General features: G+C 39.3%; 1 protein-coding gene across 11 annotated transcripts in view; it reads left to right on the top strand.

Annotated features, from left to right (window-relative positions):
* auts2a (activator of transcription and developmental regulator AUTS2 a) overlaps positions 1-16,560 on the top strand; it is a 1,178,234-nt gene that overhangs the window by 408,544 nt on the left and 753,130 nt on the right. Inside the window, exon 1 of one of the 11 annotated variants that reach the window (XM_048556886.2) lies at positions 3,003-3,176. The exons of the other annotated variants lie outside the window; for them this stretch is intronic. Coding sequence (XP_048412843.2) covers positions 3,129-3,176 — 48 coding nt within the window. The 5' untranslated portion in view covers positions 3,003-3,128. Of the gene's footprint in view, positions 1-3,002; positions 3,177-16,560 lie in introns of those variants that run through there. 11 annotated transcript variants of the gene reach the window in all.

Here is a 16,560-nt window from a genome sequence, read left to right as displayed (position 1 = left end):
ATTCTCATGTTCGTTCTTTACTGCAGCCTTTCACTATCCTGCACCAAATGCCCCTACTTCCTGTCTGTAAGACAAACTTTCTGTAAGACAGTTGTGCTCATTCTTTGAAATGCAAGAGCTTATTTCACTCACTAAAAGTATTGAAGCAGGTTGCAGGGCCTGCCAGACAGACAACTAATCAGGCTTTCTTCAGTAAGGGTGAGTGCAGTGGTAAAAGCTTGTTTTAATTATCTTGCAAATGTAGAGGTCTTAATTTGTGATTAACGACTTACGGTCGGCAGGTTTACTTATAAGTGCTTTGTGTAATAAAGGCAGCCTTTCAGCCAACTGTTAGGAAACCCGGAATCTGTAGGTGAGAGGTTGGAAAAGCACAGCAGGCGGTCAGCATCCAAAGAGCAGGAAAGTCAGCGTTTCGGGCTGAAACCCTTCGACAATAAACCCTTTTGAAAGTCATTTGATTTTCAAATAGCAATGACCCTGGCAACATCCAGTGTGTCCTATAAGTTAAGACAGTGTATCCTCCGACTGACAGCAAAGTGGGACCTGCAGGTAATACTAAAAAATATGCCTCAGTTTGCATTTCATATCATACACAGGATGCATTGTTCTTCTTTGTCACGCTCAATAACAGCCAAAGTTATCTTCAAGAAATTTCATTCAGGTCATTGATACACATGGGAAATTCTTATGATAGTATTTTTGTTACCAAAAAAGACAGTTTCTTAGAATCTACAGAGTAATTATGGTGTCAACAGGAAATTCCTGCTGAACATAGGTCTCAGATTGATAAAACTTAGGCTGCAGACAATCACATTTAAGAAGCATATAAGAGATACCAGACATTTCATCCCATTTTCTGATCTGGAATCTCAACAGTAATTGAATTTAGAAATTACACTGCTCATTTCCGTCATTAACCGATTAAATTGAGCAGCAAGATACATTTATGTAGCAACTTGAATGTATTAAATTGACCAACAATATGTTATTCAAGTGAGTATCAAACAATACTTGATATAGATGCATGAAAGGAGAGATTTTTAATGAGTAATAAGTTGAAGGATTCTGATGAGCAGGCAGGATAGTGGAGTCAAGGCTGAGATGAGATCAGCTGCGATCAAATTAAATGGCAGAGCAGGCTGAAAGGTTGATTTGCTTCCTTCTCCTAATTCCTATCTATGTTTAAGGGCAGATTGCTAAAAACTTGGTCAAATACTTGGCATTTTGGGAACAGGGAGAGAATTCCAGTGTTTAGGATCTAAGCAGCTGAAAGCATGGCTGAAGGTAGTGAAACAACTGTAGTCAAGGGAACACAGGAGCATTGTGGGACTGAAGGAAATTACAGAGAAGGGGAGTACCGTGGAGGGATTTGTTAACAGGGCTGAAAATGTTAAATGAGATATTTGCGCAATTCAGATTGGACTGGGGTTGTACTTAATAATGATTAGATTTTGTGGCTTTAAAACATACAGCTCTGCCCTAACAGCAGAATTGTACATTTTACAGTCTGTAAGATTCTTGTCTTTATTGAACAGCATAACCAATTCAGAACACGGGAGATAAAATAGAAATTGCTGAAGAAACTCAGCAGATCTGAGGAGAGGGTTAACATTTTGAAATGTATGGGGAGGTCTTGGAGTATATTATAAAATAACATAATGAAAGACAAATATCTGGTTATTAAGTTAGGCACCAGTTCAATTTCAAGTGTCTGCTTGAACAAGTAGAAAATTCTGAACTGTCTCAGCTGATCTAGTGATCTGTTTTCCTGCTCACTGAAGACAATGTTTGATGACAGGGAGGCAAAAATATACTCAATTGCGTAGTCCGGTGGTGATCAGCAGACACTTCACACTGTTCATTCTTTTTTAAAAAATTCTATTTCAAGTAATTGCAGTGCTTGAGAAATCAAGGGAAGATTGTACTACATGGCTGTCTTGGAACTATAAAGTATTGATGTTTTTTCAAGCTGGATAAAGCAACTCGGGGGGGGGGGGGTGGGTGGAGTTTGCTATAACCGTATTATGTGACGTACCACAGACGCAGTTGGCCTTTGCCATAATATCTGGTGTTTTACCGTCCACCGTTAGCTGCTGTTTAACTTCAATACATTTTGTTGAAAAAGTTCCTATCTGTTCAGAGCTAATTCAACCACAATTCTGGCTGTAAAGGGATAACATCTGAGCTTACTGTGCTGCGTCTAACCCAAATAACACTTGGCGCGTATAACGAACAAAAGTAAGAGAACACAATTAAGGGAACAGATTGTACCTCAACAAACTTCATGATTTAAAAAAAATCCCTTTCTACATTAAGATGCTAAAATGGGTCAGTTTCAAACATGACCATTTCTGAGAAACCTGGGAATGACAGGGTTAAATTTGACATTAATGTTTTGCTGCAAATGTTGTTCTCAGCATAACATAATTGATGTGTTAAAGTGCTGCACAATAACATATATGGAATGTGCACTACACAACAGCGTATGATGATGATCGGGAGGGGGAAACAAGTGAATCTTACAATGTTATGTTGTCTGTTGCAACTGCTGGCTGACCAAGCTGGATGACAAATCCTTACAGAACTCGATGTGAAAGGGCTGGCTCAGTCAATCCCCTGGTAATTATTTTCAGAATCTGTGTTCTGTTATTTTGATATGGCATTAGGGCGCAGTCCCAAATGTGAACTCGGACGGACTGCAGTTTCCTGTCAGAATAATGTTTAGCCAGGTGTTAATCCGTGTCTGGAGGGGAAGCGTTGGATTTCATTATCCATCTCACAGAGGGATTGGCCTCCTGGGACTGGGCCAGGTCTGAAGCCTCTTGGCTTACTGACATGTGCCATTTGTGATGAATGCAGCTGAAGTCCATTTGAGAAATTCTCTTGTCATGCAGCCAATCTGTCAGAGCCACGCAGAGCAAAGCTTTGAGGAAGCAGGGCTCAGTAGCAAGCTCGGAGTCTTTTAAGGGCAGAGTATTACAGAAAAAAAGCGAGCAAACCTCCTCTGCGTGCCTCTTGGAAAGCATCTATCATACAAGAAACCTGCTGCTACTTGAAGCTTTTTAGAAATCAGTTTTTTTTGTTTGAAATATTTTTGGTAGTTCCTGTGAGGAACAGGAGGTGAGGCAATGATTAAATCGAGCTGGTTCTACGTCAAGTTCAAGTACGCAGAAAAGGTAAGTCAATATGTTTTCCTCTTTATTACGTCCCAAGATGAGGTAGTTCCTCCCTGCAGACCAGTCCTTATGGTAGACGGTCTCCTTGTGTCGGCTGAGGCAGAGAAAAACCACTGCTTAAGCAGACTTGTGGCGTTTTTCACTCTCAATTCTTTCGATACAATAGATGCTGTGTCGTGGATAATTTGTGCTGACAGACACCTGCCTAGAGTTAACTGGAAATAGAAGTGGTCATTTTGTTTTAAACTGCAGGCTCTCGTTGTCTTAATTTTCCAGTGCTTCATGGATCTTAATGCTGTTCTCAACTGTTGAAGCTGCCGTTGCCCTTGTTGATGTGACAATAACTTGCAGCCCATGCGGTGAAATTGCATTTGAACTCCTCTTCAGTAAGTAGGGATTCCATGCTTGTGTTCAGAATAGGGCAGGATGAGATAAGCAGTAACGAGAAATGAAAGAATTGTTGCAGATTTCTTGAGAAATGTTTAGTCACAAGTGTATGAAAGGAAACTGTGCTGACTGTGATATCTTAATGTACATCCTGAATTTTATTAGGTATGCTTTAATGTAAGACTTCTTTACTGTGTATCACTTTGGTAATATACACGAGGAACAAGCTTCCTAACTTTTTTATAAGTTGCGCAATATTTCTGTGTAATATCCATGAATTAATTTTTTTAATATTCACCGTTGATTCATTCTTTTAAAGAAACAAAAAAGAGATGGACCTCTCCCCTCAATTAGCAATTCAATAAACCTGTAATATCAGTTGTGTTTGTATTTCTGTTTTCTAACATGAGTTTCCTGTAATATTGTGTTTATTTGTGAATAAGGATGAGAAGCTTATCATTGTGTTTGATGGAATTTTGCATCACACAACTAACACCATTGTTAGGGATGCCTTCAATCAGCTGTTTCATGCATTTCCTTTAGTATAAATAGTTCTGTTTTGTATGAATTGAGATTGCATTAATATCATGAAATATTCCACAAGTCAATCGCAGTAGTCGTGCATTTTCTGTTCTTTTGCCTTTTCGGGTTTCAGGCAGATCAGGAGTTATATTGTAGTCAACATTTGCTAAGACTCTGCTGTGTCACATCTCCGTACTGAGTTATTAGCGAAATGTGTTATTACTTGTTGTCAGTGACCCATTCTTTGCCATCCCTTTGTGAATGCACCATAATTGAGCCTGATTTTACCACTGCATTAGAACTGTAAGCATTTGAGTGAGTTAAAATCCTGTCCTTTGTACTTGCTCCCAATCTTTCTTTGTTCCTCCTTTGCCTTAGTTTCTATTTATACACTCTTTCTGTCAGTTCTATCTCTGCTAGCTACACCCCACCTCGTTCTTTAGACATGCTCTTCCATGGCAGGTAGAGTTCAGTTTAGATAAATGTGAGGTGTGGCATTTTGGTAGGGTAAATCAGGGCAGGACCTATGCAATTGCAAATTGGGCCCTGGGGAGTATTGCCAAACAAAGGGACGTGCTGGTGCATGCGCTTAGTTCCTTGAAAGTGGAGTCGCAGGTAGACAGAGTGGTGAAGGATGAGTTTGGCACACTCAGCTTCATGGGTGAGCGTATTAAGTATAGGAGTTGGAGGTCATGTTGTGGCTGCCCAAGTCATTGGTAAGCCACTTTTAGAATACTGTGTTCAATTCAGGTTTCCCTGCTGTGGGAATGATGTTATTAATCTTGAAAAGGTTCAGAAAAGATTCACAAGGATGTTTTTGGGTTTGGAGGGTTTGAACTATAAGGAGGGACAGAATAGACTGGGGCATTTTTCCCCTGGAGTGTTGAAGGCTGAGGTGTGACCTTTATAGGAATTTATAAAATCATAAGGCTCATGGATAGGGTGAATAGACAAAGTCTTTTTCAGAGGGCAGGAGTCCAAAACTACGGTGAGAGAGGACAGATTCAAAAGGGATCTGAGGGGCAACGTTTTCACACAGAGACTGGTGCATGTATGGAACGAGCTGCTGAAGGAAGTGGTGGAGGCTGGCATGACTACAATATTTAAAAGGCATCTGAATGGGTAGATGAATAGGAAGGGATCAGAGTGATTTGTGCCAACTGCTGGCAACTGGGATGAGATCAATTTAGGATATTTGGTCAGCATGATTGAGTTGGACCAAAGGTTCTGTTTCTGTGCTGTACTTCTCTACGATTCTATGCTCTGCCTCTCTATCTCTTCCTTTTTAAACACCCTCCCTTGAAACCCACTTCTTTGGCCACAGAATTGGTCAGGACTCTTCACATCCTTGCAATGAATCATAGAACATAGAACATAGAACAATACAGTGCAGAACAGGCCCTTTGGCCCTCGATGTTGTGCCGACCTGTGAACTAACCTAAGCCTCTCCCCCTACACTATCCCATCATTATCCATATGCTTATCCAAGGACTGTTTAAATGCCCCTAATGTGGCTGAGTTCACTACATTGGCAGGCAGGGTGTTCCACGCCCTTACCACTCTCTGAGTAAAGAACCTGCCTCTGATATCTGTCTTAAATCTATCAGCCCTCCATTTGTAGCTATACCCCCTTGTACAAGCTGAAGTCATCATCCTCGGAAAAAGACTCTCACTGACCACCCTATCTAATCCTCTGATCATCTTGTATGTCTCTATTAAATCCCCTCTTAGCCTCCTTCTCTCCAATGAGAACAGACCCAAGTCCCTCAGCCTTTCTTCATAGGGCCTGCGCTCCAGACCAGGCAACATCCTGGTAAATCTCCTCTGCACCTTTTCCAATGCTTCCCCATCCTTCCTGTAATAGGGCGACCAGAACTGCATGCAATATTCCAAATGAGGCCGCACCAGCATTTTGTACAGTTGCAACATGACATCATGGCTCCGGAACGCAATTCCTCTACCAATAAAGCCTAACACACCATAAGCCTTTTCAACAGCACTATCAACCTGGGTGGCAACTTTCAGGGATCTGTGTACATGGACACCAAGATCCCTCTGCACATACACACTACCAAGAATCTTTCCATTGATCCGGTATTCTGCCTTCCTATTATTCCTCCCAAAGTGAATCACCTCACATTTATCCATATTAAACTCCACTTGCCACCTTTTGGCCCAATTCTGCAGTTTATTCAAATCTCCCTGCAACCTGCAACATTCTTCCACACTGTCCACCACTCCACCGACTTTAATTGACAGTTGACTTATATAGCGTAAAATCATGTTGACAGTTGACTTATACAGCATATTTAATGTGAGGAATAAGTAGCAATTGAACAAATACTGTTCGTTAATCCGGGTTGGTTTATATGTTTTCTTCAAGAAAAAAAAATCACTGCCTCAAAGGAAGCTGGAGCAAATTCTTTGATTTAAGAAGTTGCAGGATACTACTCATCATTCCCCATAAGCTTCTCCATGGAATGCCCATTTTGTCTGCCCTGAGGAAAACGTAAACACTGCCTCAGTGAGATTATTACTGAGTTGACATGCTTCTGTCTTTTATTGCCGGGAAGCCAGTGTTGCCGTCCTTCTGTAGAATTGCAAGTTAACATCAGAAGACAATTGTATGAAGGAAATAAACGTGTTGCACTTGGAAGCATTCTTAATAAAATCTGAAAGGGAAATTTCAGCAACATGGTTTTACCAAAGTCTGTACACCTTTTTCAAGGCAGAAACCAGGAGTGTAATAGAATATTCCCCACTTGCTAATGAAAGTGCTGCTCCAACAACACTGATGCTCTGTAGAGCAGTGTGAACTATCTTCAAGATGCTGTGCAGAAATTCACCAGTACTCCTCAGACAGCATCTTCCAAACCATAGCCACTTCCACCAAGAAGCACAATGGCAGCTGATACATGGGAACTTCCCTAACTGCAAGTTTTCCTCCAAGCCACTCGCCATCTTGACCGGGAGATACATCACCTTTGATCCTCCTTTGATCCAAGCCACTGGATCAAAATTTCAGAACTCTGTCCCTCATGGCATTATGGATCTACTGACCGCAAATGAACTGCAGTGGTTCAAGAGGGCAGTTCCTTGCCAACTTCTCATTGGGTCCTCTGGATGGCTGATAAATGTTGGTCCAGCCAAAGACATTCACATCTCTTGAATGAATTTAAAAGACCAACACAAAATCTTCAAGGATTTTGGCTTCTCTGTGAGATCTTGGAAATATTTTAGCTTCTGATGAAAAGCAATAAATGAAGGAAAGCTAGTCTTCTGCATATTGCAGCCTGTCATACTTTAAACCAACTTGTACTAAGCTGCAGCAAAGCCTCTCATATTAAGTAAGTTTTCTCCTCTGCTAAGCACCACTACGCACCACCCAGCTCCAGGACCTTAACCCATCCCCAAAGCATCCTCACTGCCCTTTGCGTAATGCTCCTCAGATTCATTTTGCTGGCTTACAATCCAAGAGACTTGTATTTGAATGCCAGCCCTAGCTAGCATCTGGGCATTGCCAGCAGGCTTTGAGAAATAAAATTAGCAAAGTTATGAGATAGACTGGGCACATCAGCCTCCTTCATGCTCCACAAAGTCTTCAATTATTGCTGCTGGAATAACTGTTTATCTGCTTTATTAGATGATTGGTGCCATAGATTTCACACACCTTGCTTAATAAAACATAGGATCGAAGTGGTAAAGCAAGCTGGTGCATTCAGGCATAAACAGCAGCTCTCAGTCAAGAGATTATGATCAGTACAAATGTCACACATTATTTTAGGATGCAATCTAGTTAGTTAGATGGAACCACTCTTGGTGGGTATATGAGTGTTGCCTGCATTGGACAGGGAACATGGGGCAGGGTGGCATTCAGCATTAACCCAGCCCATTATTTCTCAAGTTGAGTATTCATTGGGCCTGAGTGGTGAACGGTTTGGTTTGGGTTCTTGTGGCACGGTGGCACTGTCCATACCTCTGGGCTGGAATATCCAGGTTCAAGTCTCACTTGAACAGATTGATTAAAAATATCCAGAGAATTTGGTTTGCTGTATCACCTTCTGAATGTGGAAGGAGAGAAATTTGTAGAATTTTTAAAAAGTTAAATACCAAATTTGGGAAAAAGGGTCTGCAGCTATGTGCTGCCATGTTCCACTTGTTGGAGAAATCACCATATTTTACCAGGAACTTTGCTGTATTTTTGATCTGTTTGCTGCAGCTTGAAGAGTCTGCAGAATAGACTGTGTAGACTGTATGCTGTAATGCATTGTTGTAATAGGTTTTGCTTGCTGAGAAAATAGATTGTTTTCGTTGTGGCATAGATTTCCTGATGTGAGTTCTGTGGTAAAATTCACCCCTACTTCTAAGCATTGGTTTACTTGGTGCAAATCGTTGAATGACAGTGATACCAATGGACTCTGCTAAAATGAATGTAGCTCCAATACTGTCACATGCTGAACTTACAGCTCTATTGTTTTTGATAACTAAACAACAGCACATACCTATAGACTACTGTAATTGACCACGATTGTTGTGTGAGTCACAGAAAATATTACAGAAGATGGGAGATGGAAAGTTGGCGAGAGGTGAAGAAATTGTTAAGAAACTAGTTTGCAACTTTGTTAATGTTTTGTACGGTGAAGATGTTCCTTAACAATGGGCTTGTGTACATATCGTCAGATGATTGAGGAATGTACAAAATAACTATCACATGTGGTGAAATTACATTCAATTTAGTTCCCCAGGATAATAATGCATCTTTTCAGTTCCATTTAAAAGCCTATCCACTTTGTTAACCATGCTTAAATGCTACAGAACACTTCTGGAGATGCAGTAGGACCTCTTATGTGAATTGGACGTTACTTTAAAAGGAAGAATGTACACACCTACAAAGGAGAAAGCTAACAAATGCGTCTAGGTAACTTGATTTTCAAGTTACTTGGGTAAATGGTCTCCTTCAGAGCTGTGTAGGAAATCAGCTACTCTCAGCTCGATAACCCCTCCTGCATTAACTCTGGGAGCATACATTGCATATAAATTGATGCTATTTGAAAGATGTATGAATTTCCCATTGATCCATTAAAAAAAACACATTGTAAGACTTTTACTGTAACAACAAATTAAAATCACTATTAATTAAACATCACTTCGTAGTCAACCAAATCACTGAACCAAAGAAAGGATACTCCCAGTTTACTCTCCAACACAGCTGACAACTAGATATCAGATGTACGAGGCAAGATACACATTGGGAGCCTGCAGAGATCCCGTTGCACTGACTGGATGTAAATTGCTTGAGATGTTTGAACTGTAATTCTCATCTCTTCAAATAGAGAATCTGTCCTTATCAACACTTGTTACGAGACTGGAAGAGCACCAGTTCATATTTCAAAACAGATTACTGAATGGGAAAGAACGTTTTCTGTTTCCTCAGCATTTCCAGCCTTGCCACTGTTATTGTATGGCTCATTATTTCAGGATGTCGTGCATATTGGTTGAGTTGGCATGGAGGTGGCAAGAGGATCATGGAAAGGCCATATGGGCATAATTAATACCTATATTCACAATCAAGAGATTGAGACATCAGTCCCTATCCCCATATCAACCAGCATCCATGGGTCTGACGCCAGGCAGATGTTGCAGGATCGACATATCCATCTCTAACATGCTCAGTTTTACCCTGAGTGAAAGAAGTCAGTCCAAAAACATAAATGTCTTACGAAGTCTTGCGACCAACAATAGAGCTGTAAGTTCAGCATGTGACAGTACACGGTCGCTGATTGGAAATAAAATTGGTCTCACTTCTCATGTCAATCAAATAGCCCCTTAGTATGCTTTTCCCCATTTATACATGAGTGATGGGCACTTGTCAAGAGCTGGTCAAAGGCTATTGACACCTATGAAAGTCGGTTCTGACATGAATAATAGTACTGAGCCCTCATTAGTAATCACTAATTAGATCATGAAAACACATGAATGGGAGAACTTTGTACTGAAACCCCCTTCTACATCTACCAGACATTTAATGAAATATAATTAAAACCCAATCTTCAAGTCAACTGATTTATTGTGATATCAAGATATGGATTGATTACAAACAGTTGGCATTTTGGAGTTGCCCTCTGTGATTTCAGACTGCCAGTAATGTCCTGTTGCAGCTGCAGCTAATATCCTGGAGTTGATAATGCTTCACATCTCAATAACATAACACCATTGCCGAAATTACATATGAATTAACAATTACAGTCAAGTTACAGGAACCAATGCAATTGAACCCAACATTGGGCTAACATTGCTAACTTAGTTATGTCAGGAAAATAAATATGTTCCATTTGATTTATTAATTCATAGTTGGTATTTTAAACTTTTCTCAGTAAAAGATGACTGAATGTTTAAATGCGTCTGGGCAGCCTTATCTTAACTACTGAAGCTAAGGAAGTGTATTATTGCTGAAGGAATCATATACAACAACAGTGATAGCTTGTGCATAATTTAAAACAAAATACCAAAATATGAAAAGCAGGTTTTATAATTCTCTGTTCTCACTGTACAGTGTATTATCTGGCTCTAAAATACATGAATGTATTTGTCATATCAATCTGAGAATTTGCAACTCCTGTTGAAAGCTTTGAAAGAAAGATCTTGTATTTAGATAGCATTCTTCATGACTTTATAACACTCAAAACACATCATCGCAACTCTAGTCCTATACAATTGCAGTCATTACTGTAATGCAAGAAACCAGCATACACAAAATGGTGTAATTTGGTATTGATGAAACAATAAAACGGATAAAGTTATGCTAAAGGAAGCTAGTCAACCCATCATCTTTGCATTGGTTGATAAGGATCTGTAAAGATCTCTCCAACATTGCAGCTCTTGGTCCTGCAATGCCAGTTACGGCAATATTATGACACCGAAAGTGCACATCTAGTCTATGTTAACAAATTTACAGGCTATCAATCTGAATGGCAATAATTATTTTGTATGTGGCTTACGACCTGTTACTCACTTTTTTACAAAATAATTTCAAGTTTATGAAATATACGTTAAAGTACCACTTCAACTTGTGTATCCTACGTAACATTGTGATTCCAGCTGTAACAATATGGGGAGATAATGGTATGTGTGTGGCCTTCAAAAAGTCCGAAACCATCGAACTGCAAGTGACCCAATTGATTAGAAAGTTTACATCATTAGTTTGAATTTTGGGCCAGATACTTTGACGACTGTTTTTCTGTAATATTTTATGTAAAATTGACTGCTAGAAGCTTTGTGTTTTGTGATCGGAAGTCTCGTGCTGATGCATGAATAAATAGTGCACGTGTGTGGGTCTCTTGAGTTATGCACAGTCAAGTGGCAGTACTGTTTCGCATTAAAACACAGTTTGTATACTGAAGCTGGTTGGTCATTTCAAAGATAGAAAAATCTTTGGTATAAATAAGATGTGTAAATGTATTTAAAATTGTAGACATTGCATTCTTATGGTGGAGGAACAATGATATCCCTGTGTATTATTGAAAAAAAATGTGGAACATTCTTTGAATTTCTTATGAATTCACATCTTCAGTATAATCCATCCATTATTAAGTTAACTGCTCACTTATGCAGCATAATTTATCTAATATCAGCATTTTGTAAAGGAAGGGGAAGTTTTCTAAAAAACACTCTTTGTGTTGTACAAGGTAAAGAGAAATATGATCTCTTGATAATTTGTGCTATTCTGTCCCGTTATCAGTGATCCAATCTCCCTATTTCCCATCCACACTCAAATTCCTTTAAGTCCCCACTCTTTCTCAGAAAGAAAATACAGAACACTTTGTCATTCAACAAAGAAGTTTTTTTTTTACTTAAACTGAAGCAAACTTGAGCTAATGTAGTGAGTTGAAGCTCTTAAAACAGTATGGTAGAGTGCTTGTGTCCGGACATACTGGGGTCTGGATCTTAAGCGTACAGTCTGGAGAAGTACTGAAGATAAGCCAGATGTTTTCACTTAGGCATGGAAGGGAAAATGTAAGGGCAATCAGTGGTGATACCTTGTCGCAACCAAAAACAGAGAAGCATTGGCAGATGGCTTGAAGCAGGTCTCCTGTCTGGCCTTTCAGTCTGAGAATGGTGTGTGCCCACAGGGAAACTTCAAATAAGGGAAACAAATAATGAATTCAATCATTTCCCCTAATTGCATCAAAATTAATGTAAAGAAAAAATATCCAAATCACATCACTTTTTTAAAACCACATTTCAATGTTTGGCGTAGATTTTGACTTTGTAACCATTTCACAACTCTCTCATTTGTTTTGGGCTCCACACCCTTCCCTCCCAGTCTTAACCAGCCAACCACCTAGCATTCTCAATTTTACTTAGTATAGGCTGGATTTACTGGAAAAGTATTAATGACGCGCAGGTTTCATGTGCAATCCGACTTGTAAAAATCACAAGTCTTCAAAATTTACTGGTTGATATTGGTACTGCTTTGCCATTTACACAAGTAGCATCTCATTGTCAGTCATACTTTTATTTTTAAGAAGTTGCTGGATTAGGCATTAATTGCCCATTAAGTTCACCTGGGGAAGTTAATTTTATTCATTCTGGTGAGGTGTAATCAGTCATTCAACCTCTCTGGCTCAGAAAACAAAAATAAATTAAACTGTCGCTCCTCAGTAATTTCAGGATGTGAATTTTTTTTCTTGGAAATTTAGAAAATGTGAATTTTTAAATTTGCCATCTTCTTTTCCTTTCTACTTTTTCTATATTCTCACTCAATTCAGTCCAATGTTTCCCTTTGTGTAGCTGATTTGACTATTAATTCATCCTGTTTCCTTCTGTATTGTTCTGGTTCTTCCTTGATACTTGAAGCCCATTGGTTAAGCATATATTCATGATCTAGCTTTTCACTAAAGTCTTGCTGCCACTTTGTGATCTGCTCGCAACTCCGGCAAGTTGTAAGTTTAGCAAAAAATGCACAGTGAGATACCCTGCCACAGCAAGTTCCAGGTCAGTGTGTGTACAAACTGGATTGTTTCTCAGCCTGTATGTATGTAAAACTCATCCAGAGCCAGTCTACAGTTTCATAATAACGTGTTAATCTTTTGTTCAGTTTCCTGTGTTCTGTCTCTCAGTGTAAGTCTCCGCATGCATTAATATATATGTGATTGTACAAAACATTTATTTTCTCACATTTAACTGCGGAATCCTACTGTTGGCTGAAAGTGTGTAGTGACAAGTCGAAGCAGGTAAACTGTCAGCCTTGAACAATGTTGGCGAAAGCATTTGGAAGGAGCTACAGTGGAATTCTGCGATGCTGACCACAGGAGATCAGTTTATCCAGCAGCAGATGCCAGATTTACTCCAGTTTGACCTTTCACAATTTGTTTTTTTTTGTGCACTCATCAAGACCCCTGCTGTTAGCGCTGCAGTATAGAATGCTTTTCTTTTCCATTTTGTGCACTGAGTTCATTTACTAAAGCTCCCAAGGCTGCTGTTGAATGGATTAGATTGCTCACCCATTGCTTCCTGAGCAATCGCTCAGTAATGTACCTTTAATCTTAGACAAACACCCATGTGAGATTTGCATTTCTCACCCAGCCATTCTTAATGAAATTGCCAATTGACAATATAATGGTGTTTCAAATTGTGAACTAATCTTCATTGAGCTCAACAGCACTATTTAGCAAGGCCTTGTGACTATCAGAAAGAAATTGTCATTCTAGCAGTCAGAAATGGATTTCTAAGTAGTTAAAGGACAAATATTTAACTTAACTAAAATTTAATGATTGAAGCATATACAATTAGAACTGCATAAAGTATCTTGTTAGTCACCTAACCCAAATACTGTACCGCGACAATTAACAAGCAAACACAAAGTGCTGGAGAAACGGAGCTGGTCTGACAGCGTCTGTGGAGAGAAAAGGTAAAGTTAATGTTTTGAGTCCAAGGATGAGTTTGTAGTTATTTCTGGTGTCCCAGCCAATAATTCTACCTTCATCAACACCACAAAAAAATACAGATTATTTGATTCTAATGTAGTTATAGAATCAATGCACTTGAAGAATGAACAGTGCTGCAAAAGCTTGTGATTTCAAATAAACCTGTTGGATTCTAACCTGGTGTAGTGTGACTGCTGATAGAGCCCTAAAGATGTACAGCACAGAATCAGACCGGTTAGTTCAACTCATCCATGCCGACCTATATCTGAAATTAATCTGGCCGCATTTGCCAGCTTTTGACCCATATCCATCGGATCCCTTCCCATTCATATACTCATCCAGATACCTTATAAATATTGTGATAGTACCACCCTCCGCCACTTTCTGTGGCAGTTCATTGCGTACACATGTGAAAAATTTGCCCTTAGACCCCTCGTAAATCTTCCCCCTCTTGCTTTATGCCTACGCCCTCTAGTTTTGGACTTCCGTATCCTGGGAAAAGACCTTGACTATTCACTCTATCCATGATTTTATAAACTTCTATGTGGTCACCCCTCAACCTTAGATGCTCCAGGGAAAATAGCCCGAGCTCATTTAGCCTTTCCCTCTAGCTTAAACCCTCCAACCCTGATAACATCCTTGTCAAGTTTGCTATGTACAAGTTGATGTGTTTTCTACATTGCAATAGCAACACTCTTTTAAAAAAAAGTAGGTCATTGAGTATCCAGTATTTTGGAATGCTCTGAGGTTCTGAAATGGTTAGATGTGTGACATGCTTGTCTCTGTTCTTGCAGTTTTTTACATTTCTACAAATTGAAATTGTTTTGCGGAGTTATGTCGGGGTTGAGCAGCCACATTTTGTTGACCTTCTACAGAAACAGAAAACTGCTGCTGCCTGTGGGTACAATTTTAAAATATTCAGGGCAGAGCATAAGACTTGGCCCTGTCGCCTAGAATCTGCCCATGCTTAGTGATGAGAATTTTCAGACGCTATTCAGTGGTGCTTGTTATAAAAAGTCGAATGCCTTATGATGTTTTTTAAATGTCCTGACATTTGCCTCGGGGCACCAAGCCCCATTCTATATCCTCCAGGAACACTGGAGTTTAGGAACATATTTTCCACTGAGTAATCATATCAGTGTAGCTCGTATGTCGACTCTAATAGCTAGATAATACAGAAAAGGAAAATGTCCTTTTTAAGCATAGTACTTTGATTTTCTTTGAAAAGTCACTTTGTAGTACAGAATTTGAATTGTGCTGAAAAGTGAGACGTTTTGCCAAAGCTTTTCATCTTGCATTCATCAGGACAAATGCAAGAATACCAAATTTCAAATGATCAATTCAATTTATATTCCAGGATAAGAAGGATGTTGATCAATCAGCTTCTTAACCCTAATTATCTAGGGCATTTCCATGTATAAAACTTCATGAAATTTTAGATACTTTGTGCTTTTTGGTCATTATTCAAGCCTTGTGGCTTGTTTGAGAGACAGTAAGAACTGCAGATGCTGGAGTCAGAGATAATTCAGTGTGGAGCTGGAGGAGCACAGCAGGTCAGGCAGCATCAGAGGAACAGGAAAGTTGATGTTTCAGTCGGAACCCATAATCCTTTTGTTTGCAGCGAACTGATCCTATGAATCTATGTCACTCTTGTAAATGCGTCATGTTGGCATTCTTGTATTTGTCCTGATGAGTTAATGACAAAGAGCTTTGGCAACAACTGTTTCTTTTAAGCAATTCTATTTGAATAGCTACAAAATATGCAGTCCAAATTTAATCTTGCAGGTTAGCATGGTCCCTTTGAAATGTGTGCATGAATGCTTTAGCTTCTCTTAAAACTGTTTGACACCTAATATCCCTATATATTTTTGGTCAAAGGCTTCCTCAGAAAGTATTTCTTTTCGAGGGAACTATGTGGAGGAGCTTACCGTTATGCCCTCTAATCCATTACTTAAAGATACACAAAAGTATGGGAAGGCTTCATTGTCCCTCTTATTAATTAACTAATATCACCACAGATATTTGAACTCTGAGGAAAATCGGTACGTGACCCTGGTTTAGTTGTGTAAATCAGACTATAGCAGATAATTGTTGTATATGTAATGAATGATGCACACTTGCCAGATTTTTGTTTTGAATCTAAAAATGGCAAGGGCTGATTCTTTCTGCAGCAGGGTGGAATATTAAGTTGCCTATGGGATCCTTTGCATATCATCTATCAAATAATTACAGACAAATGCTGGCAAAGGCATAAATCCAACCCACCCGATCAGTGGCAGACAGGGAAGTGAATGAAGAGAAGGCAAAACTAAAAGCAGGTGGGTTGTAAACACAAAATATAAATATCTTATTTTTTAAAAGTAACTTAAATTTATCTCATCTGACTAATTAGTAGTTGTTGTAATCAAAGGAAATGCCCACTGTCTAGTAGAGTGATAAAGCTTATTTGTAGCATTGTAATTATTATGAATGATGCGCAAATCATACTTTCTTATCATGGCTTCTGTATTGACTAAAATCATAAATCTGGGATTATTGAAGTACTTAGA

Source organism: Stegostoma tigrinum, chromosome 27, assembly GCF_030684315.1.
Source record: "Stegostoma tigrinum isolate sSteTig4 chromosome 27, sSteTig4.hap1, whole genome shotgun sequence".
Lineage (NCBI taxonomy): Eukaryota > Metazoa > Chordata > Chondrichthyes > Orectolobiformes > Stegostomatidae > Stegostoma > Stegostoma tigrinum.
Note: the sequence above shows the minus strand (reverse complement) of the source record. Positions and strands in the feature narration are given on the sequence as shown.